At 61.3% G+C, this 12,213-nt stretch overlaps 1 protein-coding gene across 1 annotated transcript in view; it reads right to left on the bottom strand.

Moving 5' to 3' along the window:
- The window catches only part of SLIT1 (slit guidance ligand 1), a 162,355-nt gene that overhangs the window by 41,840 nt on the left and 108,302 nt on the right, over positions 1 to 12,213 (bottom strand). The window contains exons 5-13 of the mRNA XM_062213973.1: positions 10,882 to 10,953; positions 8,859 to 8,930; positions 7,815 to 7,886; positions 7,253 to 7,416; positions 4,475 to 4,622; positions 3,946 to 4,017; positions 3,757 to 3,828; positions 1,878 to 1,949; positions 1,081 to 1,224 (exon numbers count right to left, since the gene is read on the bottom strand). Of these exons, the coding sequence (XP_062069957.1) occupies positions 1,081 to 1,224; positions 1,878 to 1,949; positions 3,757 to 3,828; positions 3,946 to 4,017; positions 4,475 to 4,622; positions 7,253 to 7,416; positions 7,815 to 7,886; positions 8,859 to 8,930; positions 10,882 to 10,953 (888 nt within the window). The remainder of the gene's footprint in view (positions 1 to 1,080; positions 1,225 to 1,877; positions 1,950 to 3,756; positions 3,829 to 3,945; positions 4,018 to 4,474; positions 4,623 to 7,252; positions 7,417 to 7,814; positions 7,887 to 8,858; positions 8,931 to 10,881; positions 10,954 to 12,213) is intronic.

Below are 12,213 nucleotides of genomic sequence, written 5' to 3'. Positions count from 1 at the left end.
AATGCACAGGCCTGAATTCTGGTTCAAACTATTACACCATTGCATGCCATTTCGAGACACTTGGCAATTCGAGCCCTATCAGGGACTTGATGAGACGAAGGCGCTGACTGGTACATTCTGAGATCTAACAGCAGGGCTGTGGCTGTGGCTGTGAGGCTTCCTGTCCTTTAGAGATACACATGCAGCCTGGACGGATGACAAGTGATGCCCGGGACTTGTTCCAGAATCGCCTGAGTGGCAGGGAAGAGAGAGGTCGCGAGGCAGCAGGGTGGCGAGCGCTGACCCCTAGCAGCAGCTCGTGGTGCCAGTGTGCACACGCTGGCTTGCAGTTTTCCACTACAGAGAACACCAAGTGAGCAGATTACTCCTCTCCAGCTTCCACCTCCAACCATCATTGTTAGTGCTGTGCTCTTCTGATCCGGCAGGACCCACTGCAAGTTGTATGGACTCTCAGGAGAGGACAAAAGCTGCCAATTAAGTGACCAATTATCACAGGCATCTTAATTTCAGAGGCGTCCACATGAAAACAAATGTGTGTCTTGGACCAAATGGGCAATATTATTATTATTACTATTATTATTATTGCTATTGTCACTACTCTCATCATGAGCTGAGCAAGCCAGCATTACCACGAGCTAACGTCCAAACGCTCTCTTTAATCCCTCATCCCTCTGTGAATACGTCCCCGGGGCCAATAAGAAGCACAGCTGGGATCTGAGCCCAGGATCACGTACCCCAGGGTCTGTGACCTTCCTCTGTAAGAGGCCCTGCAGTGGGCACAGCAGTCCAGGGCAGGACAGCTGCCCAGACCAGGGTCACAACCTCCCCCGAGGCCAGGGGCGGGGACCTGTTAACTGCCAAGGGCCAGCTGGATATGTAAATGATCGACATAAGAAATGAGCCTGCTATAGACTTGTATTTCGAGTCCTGCCTGCGGTTGCCTTGGCAGGGCCAGACCGAACGGTTCTGGTTCCATGGGCTGGATGTTCTCCACCTCCAGGGTGTACCTGCTGGGGCTCCCAGCTGAGAGTCCTGCAGGGAGGGAGGGAGGAGAGGAGGCCACCCCCGAGGGCCACTCACAGCGTCTGGATGGCCCGCAGCGAGGTGAAGGTGCCCCTGGCGAGACTCTGGATTTTGTTGTCATACAGGGAGAGCAGCGAGAGGCTCTGCAGATCCTGGAAGGCGTCGGGCCGGATGCAGTTGATCTTGTTGGCATTCAGGAGGCTGCGGGCAGAGCCAGGGCCGGGTGGTGAGGGGAGAAGCGCAGGGCCGGGCTCCTCACGGGCCCCGGGGCTCCCTCCCCGGCCTGGCCTGGCCACACAGTCGCACAGCGAGGAGCCGAGGGAGCAGACCTGGGAGCCCAGCCCTCTGCCGTCCACTCCCTGCCGAGGAGCCAGGGACTCCGGTGGCCTTCTCTGTGCATGGGGACATCTCATTCCGCACCCCTCCCCCATTAAGGAGCCATGAGATACGGGGAAAGCAGAGGCCCAGAGGCATTCCAGAGACCCCTCCTCCCAGGGTCCCAGGGTCCCATGGAGGCAGGAGCCCCAGGTGGCTGAAATGGGGCATTGGGGTTCAGTGCCTGGCGTTCCTGGGAGAGTCCTGACCCATGCGTCCAGGACACTGAGCAGGTCCGCATGTCCCCCTGCCACACAGGGCTCCCCAGGAGCCTGCGCGCCCCGACATCCTGCGTAAGCTCTAACCGGCCTCTGCAGAGCCTGCAGCACCCCTAGCCCTCCCAGGTCTGTCCGTCTCCCTTGCTCCTGGTCTCAAGTGAGTCCATACCCCAGGGAAGCCCAAAGGGACAGGTGGCAAGGCCATAGGAACGCTGTTCCCTCCCTGGGTCCCCCCACAGACATGCTAGGACTGGCCCTTACAGGAGCTGTAGGGTGTACAGGCCTGAAAACACACCGCGGGGGAGGTCTGTGATCTTGTTCCCATAGAGGACCCTGGGGAAAACAAGGCAGAAAGGGACGGTGAGAGGGCAGCCGCCGGGCCCTGCCATCGCTCTGAGGGGCCCCCGCAGAGGGCACCAACTCCAAGCCACGGCATCTTCGTGGCACGTTTGTTATAGTGAGGTGCCAGCAGATGGCAGTAGAGTGTCTTCCGAGAGGGTGGCTGGCCTCCAGGTTGCACCCAGGTACCTGGCGGGGACAGGTGGCTGTGGTCCCGAGACCTGCGGGGAGCAGCTGGCTCCCTGGCCCACACACACAGGTGCCACAGAAGTCTGGGAAGCGGGAGCCCTCGTGGGCCATTAACCTGCTCCAGGAAGCAAAGGAGACCTCAGAGGAGGGGTGTCCCCCGGGGAGGACGAGTTCCCAAGTTTCCAGAGAATTACAGGGAAAAGCAGCATGCAGGCGGCCTGTGCAGCGTGAGCACTAAGTGGAGGGATGCGGTGGGTTTCTTACGCTTCGGCACTGCCAGAGTTCGCCAGTGTGAACGAACCCCTTGTGTCATTAGGGAAGAGGGCAAAAGTTCAAAAACCGGACACACAGCAAGAAGGGGTAAAAGTATCAATCGATGGGTAAAAGCATCAAGGTAGGTGTGCCCACCCCAGGGTCAGCCACCCTCAGCCCCGTGGAGAGCCCCAGCACAGCCTCCTGTAGCATGGCATCAGGGTCACTGCCAGGGGGCGGGGGCACTGCGGCAGGACCCAGGGTGGCCCCTGGGTGACCTGGGATGGCCTGAGCAGAGGAAACAAATGGCCGGTTGCTTGCACGTTAGCCAGCCAGCCTCAGGGTGCCTCGGAGCCGAGCTAGGATGCCCACTGCAGAACCAGCCCTCAAGCCGCTGTGTACACAATGTGGTGGAGGAGACGGGAGTTGGAGCAGGAGATGAGACCAGGGTTGACCGGAGTGCACAAGGCTGATGGGATTTGTCAACATGATCTCAGCCTGAAGGTTCCCATATGGCTGTGATCAGGTACCCCTGAGCGACAGAACCCTCCTTCCATCCCCCCCACACACACGTTCCAACCTAGGAGGTTGCATTCACGTCTCAGAGGAAGAGCCTTGCATTTTGGCCAGGATCTGACCTTCTCGGCCAGCGACCGTGACCCTGCAATGCACAGCTGTATAGGTCGTACACTGCACAACTTCAGGGGTGCCATCCACAGTTGGCCCCGCCCACTATCTTGGACTCTATTCAGAGAGAAGAGGGCACGCACACAACACACGGAGCTGCCGGCCTCCTGGACTCCCCCGGCAGGAGCTCCACTCAGTTCTACTTGCCAGGCGTCCAGCCTGCACCAAGCCCATGGCCAGCACTGCCAAGGGCAGGGGGAACCCTCATTCCCCACCCATGGGGGGCTCACCCAGCCACAGAGCACCGAGCACACTCTCCGTACAAATGCATGGGACCCCCAAGGGTGAGGGGCTTGGCAGGCCCAGGGGTGTGAGCAAGGGTTCCTGGGAGAGCCGCACTGTGCCTTGTTGGCTGACAGGCCCCCCTCATCCCCCTCGGACCCCAAAGGGCTTGGAAACCCTGGACAGAGGTGGCGAGACGCGACCTCCCACCACCCACGGGCAGTCACTGCCCCACAGGAGGCCGGGAGAAGCTGGGGAGCACAGCTCCTAGGGCTTCTGTGGGAAGGTGGGGCCAAGATGCCTGTCTCAAAGGATGCTGGGAAACTCCATCAGGGGAGGGGACAAGGGGAGACAACCAGGGTGCCAGGGCCACAGCTCAGACCACCAGGCCTTCCTCCCCGTGCCGGAGAAAGGGGGAACAGGACTGAGTCAGGCCCAGCGCTCTACTCACAGCGAGTTCAGGGAGCGCAGGCCCTGGAAGGCGTCGGGTGCGATCTCCGCGATGTGGTTGTTGCTCAGGTCTCTGCAGGGGAGCAGGAGTGGGGGGCTGGGGTCAGCGGCAAGGGCGGTCAGGGGCCCACCCATCACTGGGCTCTGAAGCGCCTGGCCCCTCGCGCCGCCCGCACAGGGGAGCACTCACATCCTCCGCAGCTTTCTGTAGGGAGAGAAGGCTCCCGGGGGGATGGACTGGATGCCATTGAGCTCCAGGCGGCTGCGGGGAGAGAGCAGGAGGGATGCACGGGGGCCTGGGCCAGCAGCCCCGGCCGTGCCCAGCCGAGCTCACTTCTCCAAATAAGCCTTGAGCCTCCCCCTGCCCGGAGGCTAAGTTCTGGGGCAGGAGTGCTGGCACAGGAAACCAAGAGGGCCGCTGGGATGTGAACACCACGACCCCAGACCCCTGCAGCTGAACGGGCCCCGCGGATGGTGCTGAGTGGTCAGGGGCTAGCACACTCAACTAGGGGGGCCAGACAGACAACCACAGGGGACACCCCTCCCCAGCCCTCCAGAGTTCCCCAGCCCTGGGCAAACTGTGCCTTCTCCATTTGCAACGGCCGGGTTGGGTACAAGCTATGAGTGGCACCTGCCCCAGCTCCCCTCCTACCCACCCCAACCTGGGTTTGGTACAGTAGGGGGAGCTTGTGTCCCAGCACCTGCCCCACCCCACTCACATCTCTGTCATGGTCTCGGGCAGGTTGGCAGGGATGGCGGTGAGGCCTTTGCCGCGACAGTCCACGATGCCATTACTGCAGGTGCACATGGCCGGGCAGGAGCCGGAGGAGAGGGTGCAGGTGGGCACACGCCCCGCCTCCCCCTGGCCTGCGGACACAGGTGGCTGTGACCTCAGGGGGTCCTGCATCAGCACCCTCCTCCCCACAGAGAGACATGGGTGGGGGCAGAGTACACAGTGGCAGTTGCTCAGGATGAGGGTGAACCAGAGGAGAGCCCCACGGGAACAGGAAATGAGAGATTGTGGACTGCGACGTGGCTCTGCATGCCTGGCACACAGAAGGCAATGGTCAGATGTTTGTTGAACTTGAATCTGAAATGAGCTGCACCAGAGTGCGATTCACATGCAGGAAATTCTGGCCTAGAATTCGGAAGCTCCAGGTTCTAGTCCAAGCCACTTAGCAGCCCTGAGCCCGAGTCCCTCCTGGGTCACCTGAGGATGACAACAACCACACTTTCTGAGCGCTCACTCCGTGCTACGTGCCATGGTAAATGTGCTTCCTGCAGAAGCTCACTTCAGTCCTACGAGGAGCATATTATTGTTGCCATTTTACAGGTGAGAAAACTGAGTCCCCAAGTTTGTTCGTGGAAATTCACACAACTGAAATAATAATAGGCAGGGAAACCGGGCTCGAGCCTGGTGTCTGAGATAGAAGCCCACACTTTTGGCCAGTGTAGTGGCATAGTGGGTTAAGCCACCACCTACAAACACTGGCATCCCACATGGGCACCAGTTCATTTCCCAGCTGCTCCACTTCCCATTCAGCTCCCTGCTAATGGCCTGGAAAAGCAGCAGAAGATGGCCCAAGTGCTTGGGCGTCTGCCACTTACACGGGAAACCTGGAAGAGGCTCCTGGCGACAGTGCTGGCTGCTGCGGCCATCTGGGAGTGAACCAGCAGATGGAAGATTCTCTGTAAGTCTGATTTCAAATAATTTTTTAAAAATTAAAAAAAAAAAAGAGCCCATGCTTTTGAAACAGTGAGGTGGAACTTATCTAAACTGTGCTGTCTCAGGCGCGCGGCTGCCTGGACCTCCTCCAGATGTGGGGCAATCATCAGCCAAGCCTGCTCCCCGTTGCTGTGAGCCCCTGGAGACGTGTTCAGCCGTGGGCAGACGGCACGTGACAGTGACGCAGTGGCATGACACAGCAACTTCTCACCAGCGTCTGGCTTTTCTCAGCGTGAGGTCTTCCAGACTCACCAGGCCGGCAAGTGCATCGGGCGCTCGCTCTCACCGCGGAGCAGCGCTCCACTGTGGTGCATGGGAACCCGGTGGTCCACACTCTCGGTGGACATTCGGGTCGTCCCCACCCTGGGCTGTTGTGGAAGAAGCCACCTCGGACAGTACAGGACGCACATCTTACAGGAAACGCGCACAGCTAGCAGTGGGGCTGCAAGGGGCCGGCAGGGGAAGGCGCGCGCTGGACCTGGGTGGCTCCGGGGACAGTCCTAGGAGGGCAGGGCCTGCTCCGGCTCCCACCAGCCTTCTGACCGCTGAAGTTCTCCCTTGCAGCCCCCAAGGGTCGGCACCAGGACCACACGAGGCCAGGCTGTCAGTGTCCCTGGCAGAGAGGGACGGCTCCCTTCTCAGGGCGGGGGCTGCGGTGGGAGGAGTTCAGAGGATGTGTCGTGTGCCACAGAAGCCAGCATGTTCCACAAGCAAGGAGGGGGCTTCTTCCCGATAAGGACCCTTGGAGCGCGCTCCCTGCCGCCCCACCCCGCGGCTATGGACTGCGGCTGCTCCCCCCAACCCCGGCTGTCCTCACACCTGAGCCCGTCCCTGTGGGGGAGCACACGTGCACAGCACATACTGCCACTCTCACCCTATAGCCACACGGCAGCCCTGGGCACAGCGCTGACCACGTGCCATCTCAGGCGTCCCCCAGAGCTACAGGGGAGGAGCCCGTCACAGCCCGGAGCCCCACACTGAGGCGAGGCGGCCGAGTGATGGCTGTTCTCCTTCCGAGCCCCGTGTGCCTGCTGGGGCTAAGCCCACAGGTTTGGAGAAATCGGCACCCTCAGTCCTCCACCACGAGTCTAACACCTCCTGACCGTCTGTGTGCCACGTGCAGGCCAGGACAGAGACACGTGCACTCCATGTGCCCACACAGCTGACAGTCTCCAGGGGACCCCATCTGGGCCGAGAAGGCTCCCTGGGCTCTGCAGGGCAGCCTGCGAGAGGCCGCTGGGGGGTAGCTGCCCCAGAAGGGAGAGGGGGCGAGGCTGGGACACACTGGGTGAAGCTGGGCAGCTCCGACTCCCACAGGAGCCCTGGGGGCTGGGGTGAGCTCACAAGGCAGCGAGCACCAGGTCTCGTGGGCTCTTTGCGGCTCCTCTGGCTGTTGTATGGAGAGGGAAGGGGCTAGGGAGGCAGTGAAGGGCCCCAGTGGGGAGAGGTAGGGGCGCAGGCTCTGGGGCCACCACACCTGAGCCAAAGGTCAGAGGTCATGGTCAGTGACTTGTCAAGGTACAGGGGCGAGGCAGGGGAGGAGGAGAGGCTGTGATAGGAGGGCAGGGGAGGGGGGAAGGGCCAGGAGAGCACCTGTGGGGAGGCACAGGGTGGAAGCAGACAGCAAGGGACAGGGGACAGGAGGGGCTGATGGGTGGGCAGGCAGTGGGGGAGGACAGGAGGCGATGGGTGAGGGGGCGGGGTTCCTTCACAGTTACAGTGGTGATGGGCGGGCAGGGCAGCCAGGAGCCCGGTTACACTCTGCACCCACCTGAGCAGCTGAACTCATTCTTCTGGACCTCGGCCACATTGAGGCCGCGCAGGCTGGCGGGGCCCGCGCACTGGGTGAACAGCCCGATGGTCGGCCGCTGCCTCAGCCACTGCGAGAGCCAGGCCAGGTGGCAGTCACAGAACAGGTGGTTGGAGTGCAGGCGGCTGCAGGGGACAGAGTGGCTCACAACCCCCCTGGACCGCAGCCCCAGGCCAACAGCGGAGGCCCTGCCCCAGGCAGGAGGCCAGCCCAGAGGCCGCGTCCAGCCCAGGCACAGCCCACGCTCCGCCCACTGCGCAGCTGTGGGGCTCCCACGGTCTCCCCCTCCTCCCTCCCAGGCACGCTCTGGGCACACGTCAGATCTCCGAGCTCACTCAGAGCCGCTGCCCAAACCACCTGACTCGCTTCCAAACACAGAAACCACATTTGTTCCCAAGGAAAAACAAAACAGAAACTACTCGGGCTACCTGCGGGTTTCCAGCGGGCGCCCCCCGCCCCTACCCCCGCTGCCCTCTGTGGGGTGGGAGAGCCCGGCCACTGCCCCGCTGCAGAGCTGACTCACAAGGTCCGAAGCTTGGGCATGTGGTTGAAGCTGGACACGGGAATGGTGGTGATGTTGTTGTTGTTCAGGGTCCTGAAAGGAGGACACAGGCTCCTGTGGCATCCGCCCACAGCCGGTTACCGATGTGGGACAGGGCCCCTGCTAACCTCTGAGGAGGCTCTCGAAGCAGGTGCACTGGGCCAGACATGAGGGGCCATGTGGGAGGGACAGGAGGGACAGGGGATGCGCGGACCCACCCTATAGGGAAAGCCCTGGGCTGGGTCAGCGACCATGAGCCAGAGCCTCCAAGTCTACCAAGACAGGGGCACACGGAGCAGGGGCATGAGAGGCTGGGGGTCTCATGTGTCTCATGCTGGGGAGCATGGGTCGGGGTGAGGCCTCCAGAGGGAGAGGGGACAGGATTCCAGGCCCGGCTGTCAGAGGGGACAGATCCAGCCCCGGTGTCAGAGGGGACAGGATCCAGCCCCGGGTGTCAGAGGGGACAGGATCCAGCCCCGGTGTCAGAGGGGACAGGATCCAGCCCCGGTGTCAGAGGGGACAGGATCCAGCCCCGGCTGTCAGAGGGGACAGGATCCAGCCCCGGTGTCAGAGGGGACAGGATCCAGCCCCGGCTGTCAGAGGACAGGATCCAGCCCCGGTGTCAGAGGGGACAGGATCCAGCCCCGGCTGTCAGAGGACAGGATCCAGCCCCGGTGTCAGAGGGGACAGGATCCAGCCCCGGCTGTCAGAGGGGACAGGATCCAGCCCCGGTGTCAGAGGGGACAGGATCCAGCCCCGGCTGTCAGAGGACAGGATCCAGCCCCGGTGTCAGAGGGGACAGGATCCAGCCCCGGCTGTCAGAAACTCTCCTGGGCTTCACGCTGAGCAGGCTGAGCCTGGCCCCACAGTTCCAGGGTACCCCACTGACCTTGTGTCCCCCCCTCCTTGCAGGCGACTGTCACCCAGCAGCTCTCCCTGGCTGTGTCCCAGCCCCCACCTGCCCAGGCCACAGCATCTGCATCAGCGGGGCTCCCCCAGCCCCTGCCCCTCTCACGTCTTACTTACAGCACCTCCAGCCCCCGCAGAGCCCGAAAGGCCCCCTCCTCAATGCAGCTGATCTGGTTCTTGTCCAGCTGTCTGTGAAGCAAAGGAAGCTGTAGAAGGCACAGTGCAGTGCCCAGCACAGGGCGTCCAAACGTGTTGACCCAGAACTCAGTTTTAAAAACAAGAGGGGCGGGGCCGGCACCGTGGCACAGTGGGAAAAGCTGCTGCCAGTGATGCCAGTGTCCCACGTGGGCACCAGTCAAGTCCCGGCTGCTCCACTTCCCATCCAGTTCCCTGCTAATGTGCCTGGGAAAGCAGCAGAGGATGACCATTGTGCTTGGGCCTCTGCCACCCACATGGGAGACCAGGCTCCTGGTTTCAGCTTGGCACAGCCCTGGCTGTTGTGGCCATTTTGGGAGTGAACCAGCAAATGAAAGATCGCTCTCCATTTCTCTCCTCCCCCACTGTAACTCTGCCCTTCAAAAAAAAAATATTAAAGAAAGAAAAAAAGAGGCCAGCAGCAGCTGCAGTGCCTTGGGATAAGCCACAGCTTGGGACCTGTGCATCCCATGTCAGGGTCTCAGTGGCTCCACTTCCATTCTGTCTCCTTGCTAAGGCACCTGGGAGGCAGTGGAGAATGGCCCACATGCTTGGGTTCTTGCCACTCTCATAGGATTCTTGGATGCTGAGTTCTGGGCTCCTGGTGCCAGCCTGGCCCAGCCCTGGCTGTTGTGGGCATTTGGGAAATGAACCAGTAGAAGACTGACTTCTCTTTCTCTCTCTGTCTCCCCTCTTCTGCCATGCTGCTTTTAAAATCAATAGCACCTGGCACCTGGCTTCGGATCAGCGCAGCACGCCGGCCGCAGCACACCAGCTGTAGCGGCCATTTGGGGGGTGAACCAACGGAAGGAAGACTTTTCTCTCTGTCTGTCTGTCTCTCTCTCTGTGTGTGTCTAACTCTGTCTGTCAAAAAATCAATCAATAAATAGGTAAATCTTAAAGAAAAAAAGAGTCAGGGCCCCCTCCCTTAGGCACCCACATCTCAACCCACACGGTGATTCCTCTCAGTCAGGAAAACAAAAGCTTGCAGTTGTTCCTGCTTTCAGTTAAAACAAAAAATAGAAGTAAAAGCGATGCTATATTCCTCTAAGGAGGCTTGAACACCCCCACCCACTGGAGACCACCTGGACGGTGCTGGCAGCTGGGAAATGACACAGCGTGACAGAGGAGTGGTGGCGGCAGGGGCTCAGCCCAAGAGCAGATGAGACTGACATCATAGTACACTCAAGCTGCGACCTGAGCTCTGTGGGAAAGGATCAGTGGTCGATTACCAATGTCTGCCAGAGGCCTGAGAAGGGCCATTCGATTACCAATGTCTGCCACAGGCCTGAGAAGGGGCATTTGATTACCAATGTCTGCCACAGGCCTGAGAAGGGGCATGTGGCACGCATGCCAGGTGGCTGCAATCCTGGTGCAGGCAGACCACAGGGAGCTGCTACGCCCTGGGCCAGAAGAAACCCGAAGACAAGGATGAAGCATCAGGTTGAAATGACACTTGACAGTGTTTTCCTGTATCTCTTGTAAACCTCAGAACAAGCCTGTGAGGTAGCCATGCTGATCCACCTTCTCCAGAACAGTGTATCAAGGTTTAGTGACGTGGGTAGACTTGCAGCAGCGTAGACGTACAATATGTAACTTGACGGGAACACTCAGACTTGGTTCTCCCAATCCAGAGATGGGGAGGGGTGGGGGTCAGGGCATTTAAGCAGCTGGGACCACCCGCTGTGCACCCACAAGCCCCCCCCCCCCCCCAGCACCTGCTTGGCTCTCGCACTGCACCACACTCGGGAGAGAGGCAGGGGCTGCCTGTTCCCTCCAGTCCTGGACCGTTCCAGAAGCCCATGCTGCCACAGCCATTTCAGAGTCGGGGTCAGCTCCTTGGTGGCCTGGACCACACAGCTCAGCGAGACCCCCGAGGACGCTGCCAGGGCTGACCCTGCACCCCTGCACCCCCGCACCCTCCCCTTCTCAGGGCTGTACTCACAAATTCTTGAGGTCGGTGGCGCCCCGGAAAGCTTTCCTGGGGATGGACTGGATGGCGTTCTCACTCAGGTCCCTGGTGGGAGCAAAGGCAGAGGAAAACACACTCAGAAGGAACACTCCCCAGAGGGCCCGGACGGCGCCAGGGAGCTGGGGGGCCAGAGGGCCCGAGCGGCCACGGCCGGAGCCCAGCACCTGGGACAAGGCCCAGCACACCCCGGCAGCTGGGTCAGCAACAAGCAACGAATGAATGAAGCTGGAGTCCCGGCCACCTGCCCCTGGGGCGAAGCGGCTGCAGCTGGAGGGAGAAGCGCAGGGCAGGGAGCAGCCCTGCCGGACCTCCGCCAGCCCGCCAGCCCCAGGCACGGCGCCGCACCGGCTGCCAAGGAGCAAAGACGGGCGAGTGCTCCTGAGGCTCAGCTGTGTTTCCCCGCTCAGGGAGCTGAGCCCCGGGCAGAGACGGAGTCAGCCAGGGGTGGCCGAGCAGGCCTGGACCTCGGGGCTGGATCTGACTCCACATCTCAGGTTCCCCGGGACCCTCTCGGAGCCTGGAGCCTGGGGTGCATCAGGGGAGGAGCCTCACGGCCATGCTGACCCCTTCCCACTGCTGCCCTCTGGGACTTCCTCACCTTCCCCACAAATTCTGATGCCAGGGAGGAAGCACCGCAGGGACTCAGCGAACAGCAGGCCAGCATCCAGATGCTTCCTTGGCTCTCCTGGGAGGACTGGGCCCCCGGCACCAGACCCCTGCCTCTCCCTCCCTCTCTCAGCAGCCTCCATGGCACCCACAGGTGCTCACAAACACCCCTTCCCTGGCTCCTCCGATTACAGAGCTGGCAGTAGCTGTGTCCCGAGCCCCCAGGCTGGCGCTGCCCCGCAAGCTTCATTCAACCCTTGAACCAACCTTGTGGTTAGTGAACACAAGGGCGGGAAAGGCGGCCCAGAGAGGTTGAGGCATCTCCTCCAGGCCTCCCAGCCATAGCTGCAGGCGGCCCCCGAACATGAACCCAGACACTCAAGCCCCCACATGGCGGCTGGCAGCCGGCCCCTTTGGCTGAGGCGGGAACTTGGAGCTCAGTAATTCCTTTGAGGTTGGACCAGAGTGGGGCCCGGGGCACCTGCCCCAGTGCCTGCCTCTGCCATGCTCTCAAGGCCGCGAAGGCGGGTGGCCCTGCAGAACCCGGCAGGCTCCGTGTCCTTTCTCTCAGCCCCTTGCATTACCGGGGCTCAGGAGTGGACCACCCACCGTGCTTCTCCACCACCCCTCAGCACGGGGTTCCCTGAGCCCTGGGCTTTCCTGTTGACATGATGGACCAGGAGCAGCATCGCCAGCGTG

The sequence above is a fragment of the Lepus europaeus genome, chromosome 17 (genome assembly GCF_033115175.1).
Source record: "Lepus europaeus isolate LE1 chromosome 17, mLepTim1.pri, whole genome shotgun sequence".
Lineage (NCBI taxonomy): Eukaryota > Metazoa > Chordata > Mammalia > Lagomorpha > Leporidae > Lepus > Lepus europaeus.
This window is presented reverse-complemented; position numbering and strand designations above follow the sequence as displayed.